Here is a 15,442-nt window from a genome sequence, read left to right as displayed (position 1 = left end):
GGGAGAATGGCATTGAAACATGTAAAATATCATGTATGAAACGAGATGCCAGTCCAGGTTCAATGCACGATACTGGATGCTTGGGGCTGGTGCACTGGGACGACCCAGAGGGATGGTATGGGGAGGGAGGATGGAGGAGGGTTCAGGATGGGGAACACATGTATACCTGTGGTGGATTCATTTTGATATTTGGCAAAACTAATACAATTATGTAAAGTTTAAAAATAAAATAAAATTAATTAAAAGAAAAAAAAAATAAATAGTTCACAGTAACTAATTCTAGATTCCTAAACAAAACTTTGCCAAGTGTCACACCACAGACCCCTCCCCTCATATAACTACCATTCTTGAAACTAGCTTCTTATGTGGCATTCCAAACATTATAAACTCTTCTAGTGAGAGACCATGTATTGTTTTATGTAATAGGTTCACATGGACATTCAGTATATGACAGCTTGAATAGAGGCAGTCATTTATTAGAACAAATGTACATGCCCACAATAACTTGGAAATAATATGCATTTAAAATACTGACTAAGGTTCATTAAATACTGATTAAGGGAACAAATGTTCAAATTGAATGAATTATGGCAACATGAGTTAGGCATGCGTAGACTTCAAATTCACATTTTTTTGTTTTTAGAGTTATAGGTCTTCTTACCTGCTTTTATTCTTTCCATATATATCTGCATGTATTTATTCACCATTTTAACCTTCTTAATGACTTCATTCCATATCCACCATTTGCTGTGAAAGCCATCAATCACATACCAGTTCTGATGTTGTACTTCATAATATTGCCTAATCTCACCAATATTTTTGCGGTACCTTGAGTTCTTGACAGCTATAATCTGTGAGCTGTTGTGCAATGGATAAGGCAAACTAAGAGAGGAACAGAAAAGAAATGGAAAAAGCTGTCAAAAACCTGCTGCTTCTTCTGGATTATTAATGTTCACTCTTTTATCATTGTTTTCATCACATACATTACCTTGACTCCTTTTTTTTTTCCAGGAGCAATCTTCTGAAAATCTCTTTGGAAGGCACATCCAACTCAAAGATAATCATGGGGATGATTGACCTAGCTTCTAAGAGACTCACTTGATACTTAGTTACAGGGTATCCATCAATGACAACACTAGTAAGGAGAAATATGAAAATTAAAATTCCAGATTTCTTTACTCTCAGACCTTCCTTCTGTCTTCCAGAAAAAGTCTGTCTTTAGGATTAGCCCCATACCATTCCTTACGGAACTTGATTTACCTTGTCACCTTGCCCTCTTCTATATATATACATATACATTTTTAGGAGGCTGTACTTTTCAGCTTGTGGGCTCTCAGTTCCCCAACCGGGGACTGAACCTGGGCCCTGGCAGTGAAAGCTTGGAATCCTAACCACTAGGTCACCAGAGAACTCCCTTTGTCTCTGTATTTTTAATCCCAGTCAGCCCAAGAGCCAGAAGAGGGCTGCATACACACAGACACAGCTCTGACTCATATACTTAGCATCATAGAGCTAGACTTTGATGGACTTTGAGAGATATTACACATAATACCTTGAACCTTGTGTTATTTAATTGGTGCTATTATTCTAAGCATGAAACAGTGGGAAGAGGGACTTCGCTGGCAGCTCAGCTGATAAAGAATCCACCTGCAATGCAAGAGGTCCCAGTTCGATTCCTGGGTCAGGAAGATCCCTTGGAGAAGGGATAGGCTACCTACTCCAGTATTCTTGGGCTTCCCTGATGGCTCAGACAGTAAAGAATCTGTCTGCAATACAGGAGACCTGGGTTCGATCCCGGGGTTGGGAAAATCCCCTGGAGGAGGGCATGGCAACCCACTCCAGTATTCTTGCCTGGAGAATCGCCATGGACAGTGGAGCCTGGAGGGCTACAGTCCATGGGGTCACAAAGAGTCAGAACACTGAGCAACTAAGCACAGCACAGAGCACTTGAGTCTAAGCATGAGACAGTGGGAAGAGTATAGGTTTCAGAGGCACACAGACTTAAATTTGAAACTGGGTCTGACCTCTCTGAGCCTCAGTTTTCAGTAAAGTAGTAAATACTAAATATAATAATGAAATAATGATATTTAACCCTTGTGTGTGTATGCCCATGTTTGGTCATGTCCAACTCTTTGCGACCTCATTGCCTGTAGCCCGCCAGGTTACACTGTCCGTGGGATTTTCCAGGCAAGAATACTGGAGCAAGTTCCCATTTATTTCTCCAGGGGATCGTCCTGACCCCAGGATCAAGATTGAACCTGCGTCTCTTGTGTCTCCTGCATTGGCAGGCGAATTCTTTACCAGTTAAGCCAACAGGGAAGCCCTATTTAACCCTTAGATTTATCTTAAAGATTGTAGATCAAGTGTGTAAAGCAATTAGCAGATTAATTCACATTCCTTATAATAGAATGCCTAGCATGGGAAGAATTACCCAACTCTGATCTTAATATTGTAGTTTTGCAGCAAATTGTGTAAAATTTTTTGTACAGAAAGGTCAGTGTAAGATAAGATGTCTTGTAAATCAAGATTTTAAGTACATTAAAGTGTTTTAAAATTTAAAAAAAGCCCTGCATAATTGATAGTATTTTAGCAAGAGATTAAGCAAATATGGGAAACATTGTGTTCTAAACTTGATTTTCTAGTAAAATTCTATAAGGAGGCTGGGTGTGGAAGGGGAGATGAAGAGCTGGTGAGAGAGCCCTGTGGTCTCTGGAGAGAACCATTCCATCAGGACCCATCAATCCTCTAGGCAGAAATAATAGAGAATTTGTTAGTCCAACAGACTAAGCTAAAGAGTGTCATCAGCAAACTGACAGGATGAATGAAGGCTATCTGCAAATTTCTAAGTCAGGAAACCGACTCTGTGGGGCCAAGTTGGGCATACTGGCTGCTGGTCACCAGGAAGGGCTGGTTCATCTTACCTGGGTGCTCTCCAGACTTAGGCACTACCTAGTCCTACATCCCATGGCAGAGAGGACTATTAATTAACAGGGCCCGAAAGCCAACTAGAGAATGTATGCAGCTGCCATTGTTGGTTTTTTAATGGCTCAACTTCTTTGTCCTGTGAAGAATCACTTGAGAGGCCCTCGGGATTAGGGAAATTCAGGGTGACTGGGCAGTCACTGTCCTGGTATTAAAGTGAAATAAAACTTTTGTGAGTCCACAGTAGCCCTCAGTAAGATCTCTTGTATGCAAAGTTGAATTTCAGGAAGGAGGTAACTCAATTTGCTAGAAAGTCCCAGGACTTTCTCTGCAGGGGGGATGGGGGGGTTTGGTGGGATGGGGTTGTGGGTGGGGGTGGATACTCGACACTCCAGAATCTGCTCCCCACCATAACAGGAATTAGGAGAACTGATACAGACTTGATTAAGGACCAGTGGTAGGGAAGGGCAAGGAGGTTCCTGATAGAAAACAACTTTGCGTGACTCAGCAAGATTTTAAGTCAATGACCTGAGCTCAAGACCAGGGCCTTAGGTTTTATGGGCTTTTACTACTGGGTGGTTTCCCTGAGGGCTTCTCTGGTGGCTCAGAATCTGCCTGCAATGCAGGAGACCCGGGTTAAATCCCTGGGTCAGGAAGATTCCCTGGAGAAAGGAATGGCAACCCACTCCAGTATTCTTGCCTGGGAAATCCCATGGACAGAGGAGCCTGGCGGGTTACAGCCCATGGGGTCGCAAAAAACTCTGACACGACTGAGAGACTAACACACTTACTTTCTACTGGATGTGAGCTGGGGAAGTCATGGTTGAGTAGAGGAGTGTAAACTGAAGACCAGTTCAAGCACAGGGCTCTCCTGTCCAAACGCAGCATTAAGGGAGGGGCGCTGCTACCTGTGCAGAGACTGGACCGGTGAGAGACTGTCTCCATTGGACCAGTACCATCTGGGGAAGGGGAAGGCCACACCTTCATCACTCCATCGGGCAGTGAGAAGTTCTCCTGGGCTGTAGAAGTCACATGGGTCTCCTATAGACTGTGTAAACCTGGAGACTTTGGGACAACTCAGGAGTTGCTGAAGGGAGTGAAGTTGGCCTGTGAGTGTTTAAGCTGAATTTTAGCCTGACCGAAAATTAAATTATTAATATGCAACCATATCGGTGCCCAGACTTTGAGAAGCAGATCACACACCCTTTACAAGAGCTTTAAACTCTGTTTAAGGTATTTTAATTAATTCCAATGAGTAATTTCTTAAAGATTTAACTCCCTCCCACTCTCTCCCACCCCTATGGCCCCCACTTACCCTGCGGTATTACATACACTTCCCATCAGAGATAATTCTAAGGCCTGAATAGCCAGTTCATCAGGTGCCGTCATTCCTTTATGAAGATGCCAATTTAGCATAAGTGCCAGCTCTGTGTCTGGTTGGTTGTTTAATACATAACGCAAAGCATCTCCTATCGACAAACACTTTAAGCCATATTCACTTGAAATCTTTTTGGCAACTGAAAAACATTAAAATTTTAAACTTATTCTGTTTCACAAACCCATCTGTTAACCTTAGTTCCAGATTCTAGTTAACTGACAACAACAGCAAGTTGATCTTCACATTCCTCAAAGAAATTTTAAAAATTAAAATAGCTACATTTTATTGAATTAATGGGCTTCTCTGGTGGTGGCTCAGATGGTAAAGAATCTGCCTGCAATGTTGGAGACCCGAGTTCAATCCCTGGGTCGCGAAGATCCCCTGGAGAAGGGAACGGTTACCCACTCCAGTATTCTTGACTAGAGAATTCCATGAACAGAAGAGCCTGGTGGGCTACAGTCCATGGAGTTGCAAAGAGTCGGACATGGCTGAGCAACCAACACTTTCACTTCACTTCATTGAATTAATACTATTCAAAGGTCAATCATTATTAGCACTTCAGGTATGTGGCTGACAGATCTGGTTAATGAGCCAACTATGTTAGGTTTTTCCATAACCAAACCATTTAAGTGTTTTTTCCTTCTGTACAAGGTAGCAAAAAATTTGAGAGCTTTATAAGGCATCCTGTGTGTACTATTAATATTGGTCTTTTTATATCCAAAATAACAATTCAATGTTCTTGTGTCATTGGGTTAACCCATTTCCCTATCTATACACTTATGACTTCAGGCTGCAATCAGGATAACTTACCCTATACAATTAAGTGCACTCAAGCCTCTAGGACATAATTTTTTAAATTTATTTTCTAAAAATTATAGTGGTGATAGTGGTGTATCTGACACTTTATTAATAATTTACAGTTTATAAGGCAGTATTTCTTCTGTGACTTTATTTGATACTTTCAATTATTCCATCAAGTGTGGAGAGTGGGTACTGAAATTCCAGTTTTACAGGTGAAAGAACTGCAGCCCACTGAAATGGAATGGTTTGTCCAAGGGCACACAGATGTTGCCACTGGCTGAAAGAGGACTCGGCCACAGCCTCTGCTTCTGCTACATGAGGCCATAGATTAGGCTTCTGTGTGTGTGCGTGCTCAGTTGCTTCAGTCGTGTCTAACTCTTTGCAATCCTATGGACTGTAGCCCTCCAGGCTCCTCTGTCCATGGGGATTCTCCAGGCAAGAATACTGGAGCGGGTTGCCATGCCCTCCTCCAGGGGATCTTCCCAACCCCGGGATCGAACCCGTCTCTGATGTTTCCTGCATCAGCAGGCAGATTCTTTACCACTAGCGCCGCCTGGTAAGCCCAGTGGTTTCCAGTTACTGTTAAATGCAGGTGTGCTCTGATGGAGTCTACAAACCTTGCCTCATCATGGTCTGGAGACAGGGTGTATAGAGGACACTGGAGACAGCGTGTGTAGAGGACATTGAGACTCACCTGGTCCCATGGGGAATGCAGGTTAACTGGCCACAGTTAGGGCCACTGGGAGGGATGCCCCTGTGAGGGCTGCAGAAGCCTTCATCTCAACTTTGCCACAAACACTAGGGTCAGACCCATTATTTTTCAGCTATAAAAACAAACTTTTACAATTTGGGATTCTGTTAAAAAAAATTAGCCTCTATTTTGACAAAGACCAAGAAATCTGATTGTACTGTATACATGTTACTTTTTGCTGTGTTGGAGGATCTTATTTTGAATGTCAATGTACATTAAAATACACTTTCCATCTAAAGAGCTAAAACACGAAACTCTCTTTTATTATTTCTGGTGACAAATCAATATTTGACCTAATCCCTCCCTTTCATTTTCTATGCCATCAGTCATTAAGTCCTGCTGTTTTCCTTTTAAATATTTCCGGTATCTATCCTTTCCCATTTTATTCTCATTGTGACCAACCACTAGTCAAGTGATTATCATGTCATTTTGAAATACCACACTCACCTATTGTTGGACTACTTGCTTTAAAAAATATATAGAAAATTCAAACATTATAGTTTACTAAATGCCTTTATCAGCAATGATTAAGATATTGAATTTTCACTCTTTAACTTATTAATACAGTAGATTATATTTATAAATTTTAAATATAATTTTTAATCAAATAAAATCTTAATATACTATTATTTGACTATATATATAAATAATATTAGTTTGTAATTTCTTTTCTTATATTATCTTTGTTTAGTTTTTATATCAGGGTCATACTTAAAAATGAATTTGTATTTATACCTTTTTAATTATTTTAAAAAAACTGAAAATAAATTGGACAGCTTACTTTCATTTCCCTTGCTCTGGAAAAGCTTATAAAATCACAGAAAGTATCTCTTGAATTTTTAATTTTTGAAAGGTTGACATAATTTCCCTCTAAAACCATTTGATTGTGGCCTGTTTTGGAGTGGGGCTATATTTTTGAATGCCTTCTCTTCAGTGGTTATTGGTCTGTTTAGTTCTTCTGCCTCTTACTGAGTCAGTTTTGATAGTTTCTTAAAAAAAATAGTTCTCGTTTTCAGGAGATTCTTGTATGCTTAAGGATAGCAAAAGCAGACACACCCTTACCTGTAGTTTTTCCAGATTTTGGAGGCCCCAGAATTGCAATCCTAATGGGGACAGTAGGCTTAGGTTTGGGTTGGCAGATATATTTGATTGGATTCTTCATAAATTTTTCTTTAGTTTCTTTACTAGATAAAAAATAAATATACTGACGATGGATTACAGGATGAAGTGGATTCTCTGAATTTTCTACTGGTTTGATGGTTTCTCCTTCATGTAGCTGCAATATATACACAATTGAATTAACAAATTAGCCTTATTTTAAACAGCATTTCCCCAAAATATATTTCTAAGAACAAATTTGTAAAATCTTTCTTATAGAACAAGAAAACTAATTATAATTGAATATTGGTATTAAAAAACTGTGTAAAAAGAACAAGTTATTTTACACTCACATGCAATAAATGTTTTTCTTTAATGGGTTTCAGTTTCTGACAATTATAGTTCTACTTCCTTTATAATGTGTTTAGTGTATACTGAATGTTTCTGCCAAGGTGTGTAAAGGTGTTCGGATATATTCATGGGCCAATTTATCTACACAAACAGGTCCATTCCTAAGGTGGTGTTGTGTATGGAAATGTGCCTTCCTAAAATCATGGTTTGAAGCCCTAACCCTCAAAGTGACTATATTTGGAGACAGGACCTTTAAGGAGATGACAAAGGTTAAATGAGGTTATAAGAATGGGGCTCTAATCTAAGAGAACTGGGGTCCTTAGAAGAGAGACACCAGGAGTGCATGAGCACAAAGGAAAAGCATTGAGGACCCAGTGAGGAATGGCCACAGTGAGACACACCAGAAAAACCACCCCTGCTGGCACCATGATCTTGGACTCCAGCCTCCTGAGCAGTAAGAAAATACATTTCTGTCATCTAAGTCACAAAGTCTGTGGTATTTCAATATGGTAACATATGCAGACTAATACAGAATTCTAATTTGCTGTCCAAAGATGTCATTCCAGTAAGACAGCATGGATAGGCTAAAGTATGTGGTATTCCAATATGGCAGCATGGTATCCCAATATGGCAGGTGGAGTCCTGGGGTATCTTTGGGAGTATACTGGTCAGACAGATCTCACTGACTTCTCTTTTACATTTTTATACAGACAAAATCCCACTCACATAAATATGAATAGCGGCCACAAAAGGGAAAAATACACCAAAACAGCAGCCTAACGTATTGGTATGGAATGGAGGGGAAGGACTGGTCTCACGTCTTTGCACTGGTAATGATGATAAATGGGTAATTAATGGATATCTTTTTTATATCATCAGATGGCCCAGCATCAGTTATCCCTGGACTTGACAGAGTAGGTGGGCAATGGTATGGTAATATTGCTTCTCCCCTAGAGTTAGAGTATTCCATGGACAGAGGAGCCTGGTGGGCTACAGTCCATGGGGTTGCAAAGAGTCGGACACAACTGAGCGACTATCACACACACCTAGTGTTACACCAGGTCAGTTGTCACAGGTAAATGGAGTTATCAGCATCATCATTTTGGGGCTGGAGTGATGTTCATGGCTGAGTGTAAGTGCTAGGGATAAGAAGAAGCTTAGGGATGGGGTGGGAATGTCTGCTCTATTTCTTATGTTTGGTAGTAAAAGAAAAGCTGAAAGTTTAATGATTCCATTTCAAATTCCCAAATTAACTATGAATTCTTGCAATGGTTTCTGCTATTTCCCAAAATATCTACCATGTATCTTTCTCTTCTATAGGTCAGAATACCCAAGGTGTCATCAAATCTGAAACATCAAATTGTCAGGACCTGGAAAGATTCCCAACAGCCCTGAAAAATGATTATTTATATGCTTAAAGCCTTCCTATGACCATGCACTCATTTATTCACAAGACATTTTTGTGCAGTCCTAATTATGTTCAGACATGGGCCCTTGAATAGGGTTCAGACTTTGCCTGCTTCTTCCCCTCTCTTGCCCATCTCAAAGAGACAGTTAGGGTGTGACTGTGATTTTTCAAAAGCTTTCTAAATGATCCTGCTGCTACTGCTGCTAAGTCGCTTCAGTCGTGTCGACTCTGTGAGACCCCATAGACGGCAGCCCACCAGGCTCCTCCATCCATGGGATTTTCCAGGCAAGAACACTGGAGTGGGTTGTCACTGCCTTCTCCAATGCAGGAAAGTGAAAAGTGAAAGCGAAGTCACTCAGTCGTGTCCGACTCTTAGCGACCCCATGGACTGCAGCCTACCAGGCTCCTCCATCCATGGGATTTTCCAGGCAAGAGTACTGGAGTGGGGTGCCATTGCCTTCTCCGCTAAATGATCCTAATACATGCTTAATTTTATCTGATTATTTATGGAGGGACTTGTCATAATGTTTCTATATTTTAGCATGATATTTAAAAAGATTTCTCTTGACACCCTTATGGTTAAGGTAAAGAAGATATTAATATAACAATTAAGTAAAACTGAAAATGACTGTATCAGTATCAACCAAGAAGATTTCAAGTAATATGCATATTGCTCTATTTTGGATCCCTTCCTCCAAAATGTTTTTTATCAGTGACCAATAAGAGTAACACATATTAATAACAACATTGTTATTATAATGTTGTATGTATACTGTTATAATGTTATAATTTATACTATTGTATATTTTGTTATTATATATGTTATATATAAAACATATATAATATAATATTTATATTATGTATATATTATATATATTGTTATTGTAATGTATTTATACTATTATAATGTATTTATACTATTATAATGTATGTATTTATACATACATACATGTAATTTATTTTACATGCATATTATGAAGTAAAAGTGAAAGTCACTCAGTCGTGTCCAACTCTTTGCAACCCCATGAACTATACAGTCCACGGAATTCTCTAGGCCAGAATACTAGAGTGGTTAACTTTTCCTTTCTCTAGGTGATCTTTCCAACCCAGGGATCAAACCCAGGTCTCCTGCATTGCAGACGGATTCTTTACCAGCTGAGCCACAAGGGAAGCCCAAGAATACTGGAGTGGATAGCCTATCCCTTCTCCAGGGGATCTTCCCGACTCAGGAATAGAACTGGGGCCTCCTGCATTGCCGGTGGATTCTTTACCAACTGAACTACTTATACATATTTTATATATGTATTATTTATACACATAAATATGTATATTATATAATTTTATATACATATTATATACATATCTCCTGCAATACGGGAGACCTGGGTTCGATTCCTGGGTCAGGAAGATCCCCTGGAGAAGGAAATGGCAATCCACTCCAGTATTCTTGCCTGGAGAATCCCATGGACAAAGAAACCTAGCAGGCTATAGCCCATGGGTTCTCAAGAGTCAGACACAACTTAGCGACTCAACCACCAATATGTAATGAACATATATGAATAACAGCATTGCAGGCAGATTCTTTACCAGCTGAGCCACAAGGGAAGCCCATTAATAATAACAGCTTATGTTAATTGAGCACTCATGAGAAACCACGCATGGTTGCAAACACTTTCCAATAACTAACTGATTTAATAATTGTAATAATATTGTGAGGTAGGAACTATTCTTATTCCCATTATGCAAATGGGAATGGCTCAGAGAGGTTCAGTAATTTATCCAAGGTCACTCAGCTAGGAAGCAGTGGTTTTCAACTCAGGCAGTCTGACTCCGGAAGCCATGTTTTCTCCACTCTACTTCTGTGCTACTTCACTGACGGAAATAGGAAGGTGCACTGGTCGAGAGGGTCGGTGTACCCTTACAAGGCATTTCTTTACTGTCTTTTTAGCACTTAATACAACCTGACTAGAACCTATTTGTTTACTCATGTATTGCCTGTTCATCCTCTCCAAACCAGCTATCATATAAAGCCCATGACAAAAGGAACCTTGCCTGTTTTGTTCACTGCTCTGCTCCCCGGGATTGGAACAGCAGCTAGAAGGTTCTTATTTAAAATTTGTTGAAAATCATCCCACATTTGAAGTCACTGAATTCCAATTACATCAAATATGTTTGTCCACACTACATAAAAATATTCTACTTGGCAGTAAGTTTGTGATGAACATTAAAGGCACATTTTGTTTGGTATCTCACACTTTCCAGAGGACTTCATATTCTTGCATTTGATCACATTGGCCTGATGGCATTCTCCTACTTTACAGGTGAGGAAACAGAATCAAAGAATTTAAATGGCTTGCCTAAAACTAAATAGCAAATTAGTGCTGAAGCTCAGCTCACTAGATGTCTAGTTTGAAAATATTTCTACTACGAACTTCCTCTGCTGCAGAGTTAGAACCAAGTTGGATCTGAATTATCTCTACAGAAATAGATGAAAGGAATTTAAACCCTTCAAGTACTTCTCCTACTTCAGAAAGGCAAAACAACAACACATATTTTTATAGCTATTTAAGAATACTGTATAATGCTTACAGTTTTTAAAAATTATCCTCTGTCTTCTTCTTAGACATACTTCAAAAAGAAACAAAAGAAGAAACGTGAGTTTCAGATGCATTTGCTGATATTACCTTTACAGGGTCCCAGTAGCCGAATGAGCTTATATACTTGTAGGTAAAGCTGAGCATTTTCTGGGCAAGGCGTGATGATATTGGATAACATTTCTCAAAAATGCTTGCACGATTCTCTACTAGTGGTTTCAGTTTTGTATTCAATGTGTATTGGACAATGTGGATTTTCCGAGATCCATTAATGAGAATTACTGGTATCAAAAACTTCTCAAATTCTTCCTGATCAGAAAAATCATAAAACCAAATATTTTTAGTGGGAAGGAGGCTGGTAGTATTCAGTCACAGTGCATAGACTACTTCAGTCTAGAAAACAAATACTTTTAAACTTCCAGGTGACTCTGTGGTGGTAGCTAAAACTTTTGACCCTATGTGGTTTCCGTGTTGCCCTTGATTTATTAACTAGTTTTTATAATTGTAAGTGGTACTCAGGGACTTAACCCCTAAAAATATACATTTCTTTTGAAATGTTAAAAAGAAACCAAGGAATAAACCAAATTTCTTTTGTTTCCTTCTCACATGTTAATTTTTGAATTATGAAAAAGTCATAACCTGTATTATTTGTAAATTACTCATATCTGCTTCAAATTTTTCTCCGAGTTCACCCCTCAGGCGTTCAAGAGCATCAATTTCCTGCTCTTCCTCTTCCTCACTCATCACTTCCTCATCTTTTGGAAATTCATCTTCGAGAATGTTATCAATATCATCTTCATTGTTATCAGGTTCTTCCTCACTCATGTCTTCGTCTTCTCTAACAGTCTAAGGAAGAAAATATTCCCCTTTGTTATAAAACTGAAATATGGAACAAATGTCATGGCTAACTAATCATCTGGGATATTCTGGAATAAGTGGATATTGGTTAGTGTGGTATGCAATATGCAACATTCATCAACTGATACAGTAAAATTTCAAATATCTGGTACCCAGAAATGTAATGCCTTCAAGACTAACACCACAGTGATCCCTAGATAAATACACAGACAAGATATTAGCTTCTAACAGTTAATGCTATGGTTGTCAGAACATTACGTGCTTTTCATGGTCTTCAGCAACAAAGTTCCATGCAACTCAAAGAGTATAAATCACTCCAACCTATGTTAGCTTGGACAAGATCAGTTTCCTCATCTATAAAACAGGAATAATGAAAGGACCTCCCTCACATGATTGTTGGCAGAGTTATATAAGTTCATACGTGCAAAGCCCTTAGAAAACTGTCTGGTAAGCATGCAAATGATAGCTATTATTCCTATTATTATGTTATAATAACTATTATATTATTGTCATTTTGTATAAAGCACTGTTCTAATAGAATAGTACATGCCCCTGAGGAGGCTGCAGCTTATCTGAGGACACAAGAATAACAGATAAATGATTATTAAAGACTGTGACAGGATATTGATACTAAGTGGTGTTGTATAGGCTTTAAGTGCTGTGGTTCAATTTGCATAAAACTGAATCCTATCATATTGATTCTCCTGCACTGTCTCCTGGCATGTTGCCCTGAAGTAGTCCTTGTCCCACCCAACTGGAAAACTGCCTTCCAGTCAGAAACCTGGGAGTTACCTCTGCTCCTCACTCCCCATTATTGCACATCGCATTTCCAAGGACAGAATACTTAACCTCTCTCCTCCTTTCTAGTCCTGCTCTGCTGTTTGCCCTCTCATTATCTCTTGCCTGCACTCTTCTGATTAATTTGATGTTTCCTAATCATTCTAACTAAAGAGCCTCTTGATGAAAGTGAAAGAGGAGAGTAAAAAAGTTGGCTTAAAGCTCAACATTCAGAAAACTAAGATCATGGCATTTGGTCCCATCACTTCATGCCATCACTTCATGGCAAATAGAAGGGAAACAATGGAAACAGTGAGAGCCTTTATTTTCTTGGACTCCAAAATCACTGCAGATGGTGACTGCAGAAATGAAATTAAAAGACACTTGCTCCTTGGAAGAAAAGCTATGACCAATCTAGATAGCACATTAAAAAACAGAGACATTACTTTGCCAAAAAAGATCCGTCTAGTCAAAGCTATGGTTTTTCTAGTAGTCATGTATGGATATGAGAATTGGACCATAAAGAAAGCTGAGTGCCGAAGAATTGATGCTTTTGAACTGCGATGTTGGAGAAGACTCTTTAGAGTCCCTAAGACTGCAAGGAGATCAAGCCAGTCCATCCTAAAGGAAATCAGTCTTGAATATTCATTGGAAGGACTCATGCTGAGGCTGAAACTCCAATACTTTGGCCACCTGATGGGAAGAACTGACTCATTGGAAAAGACCCTGATGCTGGGAAAGATTGAAGGCAGAAGGAGAAGGGGACAACAGAAGATGAGATGGTTGGATGGCATCACTGACTCAATAGACATGAATTTGAGCAAGCTGTGGGAGTTGGTGATGGACAGGGAAGCCTGGCATGCTGCAGTCCATGGGGTCGCAAAGAGTGGAACATGACTGAGCGACTGAACTGGACTGAACTGAATCTTTCTAACTGATGAGACCCTGCTTCCTTGAAAAGAGTCTGCAGCTGGGATTTGGACTTGTAAGGGCTGAGAGGAAGATGAAAAGATAAGGGCCCTTCCTTGCTCTGTGCCCAGGCTTTTCTCTCCCCAGAAGGAGAGACTTCTGTTGGGACTACAACAGATGTTTGGTGTTGGGACTGTGCTTCTCAGTTCTTGCTATTTTTTGTTTGAATTTTGAAGTCATTTGGTTCTCTGACTACTTTTTCCTTTTTCTTGTATTTTGACAATTTTTTATGGTGAAATTTGATTTGCTAAGGAACATCGGAAGTACGGTGGGGTGAGTCCACACTGCCAGCTGGGACATCTTAGCTTCTGATGACCTGTGCTCACCTCGCCAGCTCTACCTAATAGGACTTCCAACTTGTTTGTGATAGAAAGCTCTGTCTTTTGTCACCTACAAAAGGTGACTTGGCACTTACCATCTACTTCTAAAAGGAGTAAATTATGAGCTGCTACAGCTGCTGATCTTCAACACCAGAAATGAGGCACTCTGTGCTTTGGAAAAAACTATCAGAACAGGTCTTCAGATAGTCACATATATTCAGGAGGTGATTTTATGAGCCCAATTATGGCATTTCCTCATAATTAGAAAAACACTAAAATCCTTTATGGTGATGTCTGCTCCTTTTGACTAGTAGTAGCCATGAGACTAGCAGAACCTTCTGTAAAAATATGTGCTTTATTGCATGTACTCCCCCTTCACCAAAATCACATATATACTGGCCTTGCCCCTTACCTCTTTGGGGCAGTTTCTCAGAGTATCTGAGGCTATTCTCCTCATTTTGCCCTAAATACAACTTAACTCACAATTCTCATGTTGTGCAATTCTTTTGGAGTCAGCACTTTCAGTTGGAGCAAGCAGGGGGAGAGAGCCACAACCAGGGGACTGGAGAGTGAGAAAAAACTTTAGAGTTGAGAGAGCCAGCAAAGGATATACAAATCAGTTCACAAAGACTATCCAAGTCTCTGGCTAATCTCTGAAAACCCCACACATATTGGCTGTTTACAACAGTATAAACAGAACTGCTGCCCTTTCGTAGGCATGGCAGAGTTTGCAGGTTTAGTCTCGCCAAGTTAATCGTCTGCTGGAACAATAACACCATCCCTCTTTGAAGGCATACAACAGAATCCAGAATCCCCACCATATAACCTTCACAATTCTAGGATATAATCCAAAATTACTGAAACTATAAAGGCTCATGAGATGTGACCCATTCTCATAAGAAAGATAATCATTAAATACTCAGTTCAGGTGCTAGAGTTACCAGCTGAGAACTTTATCACAGTTATTATCACTGGGATCAATGAGGAAAAGGAAAAAGAAGTGAAAATATAGGAAATTTCATGATGGAAATAAAAAATATAAAAACAAACCAAATTGAAAGTTTAGAAATAAAAACAACAATATTTGAAGTTTTTAAAAACATTGGGTAGGCTTAATACATGAACCGTGAACTTCCAGATGTTCAAGCTGGTTTTAGAAAAGGCAGAGGAACCAGAGATCAAATTGCAAACATCCGCTGGATCATGGAAAAAGCA

At 39.5% G+C, this 15,442-nt stretch overlaps 1 protein-coding gene across 1 annotated transcript in view; it reads right to left on the bottom strand.

The window, feature by feature from the left end:
- The window catches only part of AK9 (adenylate kinase 9), a 123,059-nt gene that overhangs the window by 16,324 nt on the left and 91,293 nt on the right, over positions 1 to 15,442 (bottom strand). The window contains exons 30-35 of the mRNA XM_010856690.1: positions 11,943 to 12,149; positions 11,394 to 11,612; positions 6,915 to 7,128; positions 4,238 to 4,439; positions 989 to 1,135; positions 662 to 882 (exon numbers count right to left, since the gene is read on the bottom strand). Coding sequence (XP_010854992.1) covers positions 662 to 882; positions 989 to 1,135; positions 4,238 to 4,439; positions 6,915 to 7,128; positions 11,394 to 11,612; positions 11,943 to 12,149 — 1,210 coding nt within the window. The remainder of the gene's footprint in view (positions 1 to 661; positions 883 to 988; positions 1,136 to 4,237; positions 4,440 to 6,914; positions 7,129 to 11,393; positions 11,613 to 11,942; positions 12,150 to 15,442) is intronic.

The sequence above is a fragment of the Bison bison genome, unplaced genomic scaffold (genome assembly GCF_000754665.1).
Source record: "Bison bison bison isolate TAMUID 2011002044 unplaced genomic scaffold, Bison_UMD1.0 scf7180017864373, whole genome shotgun sequence".
Taxonomy (NCBI): Eukaryota; Metazoa; Chordata; class Mammalia; order Artiodactyla; family Bovidae; genus Bison; species Bison bison.
Note: the sequence above shows the minus strand (reverse complement) of the source record. Positions and strands in the feature narration are given on the sequence as shown.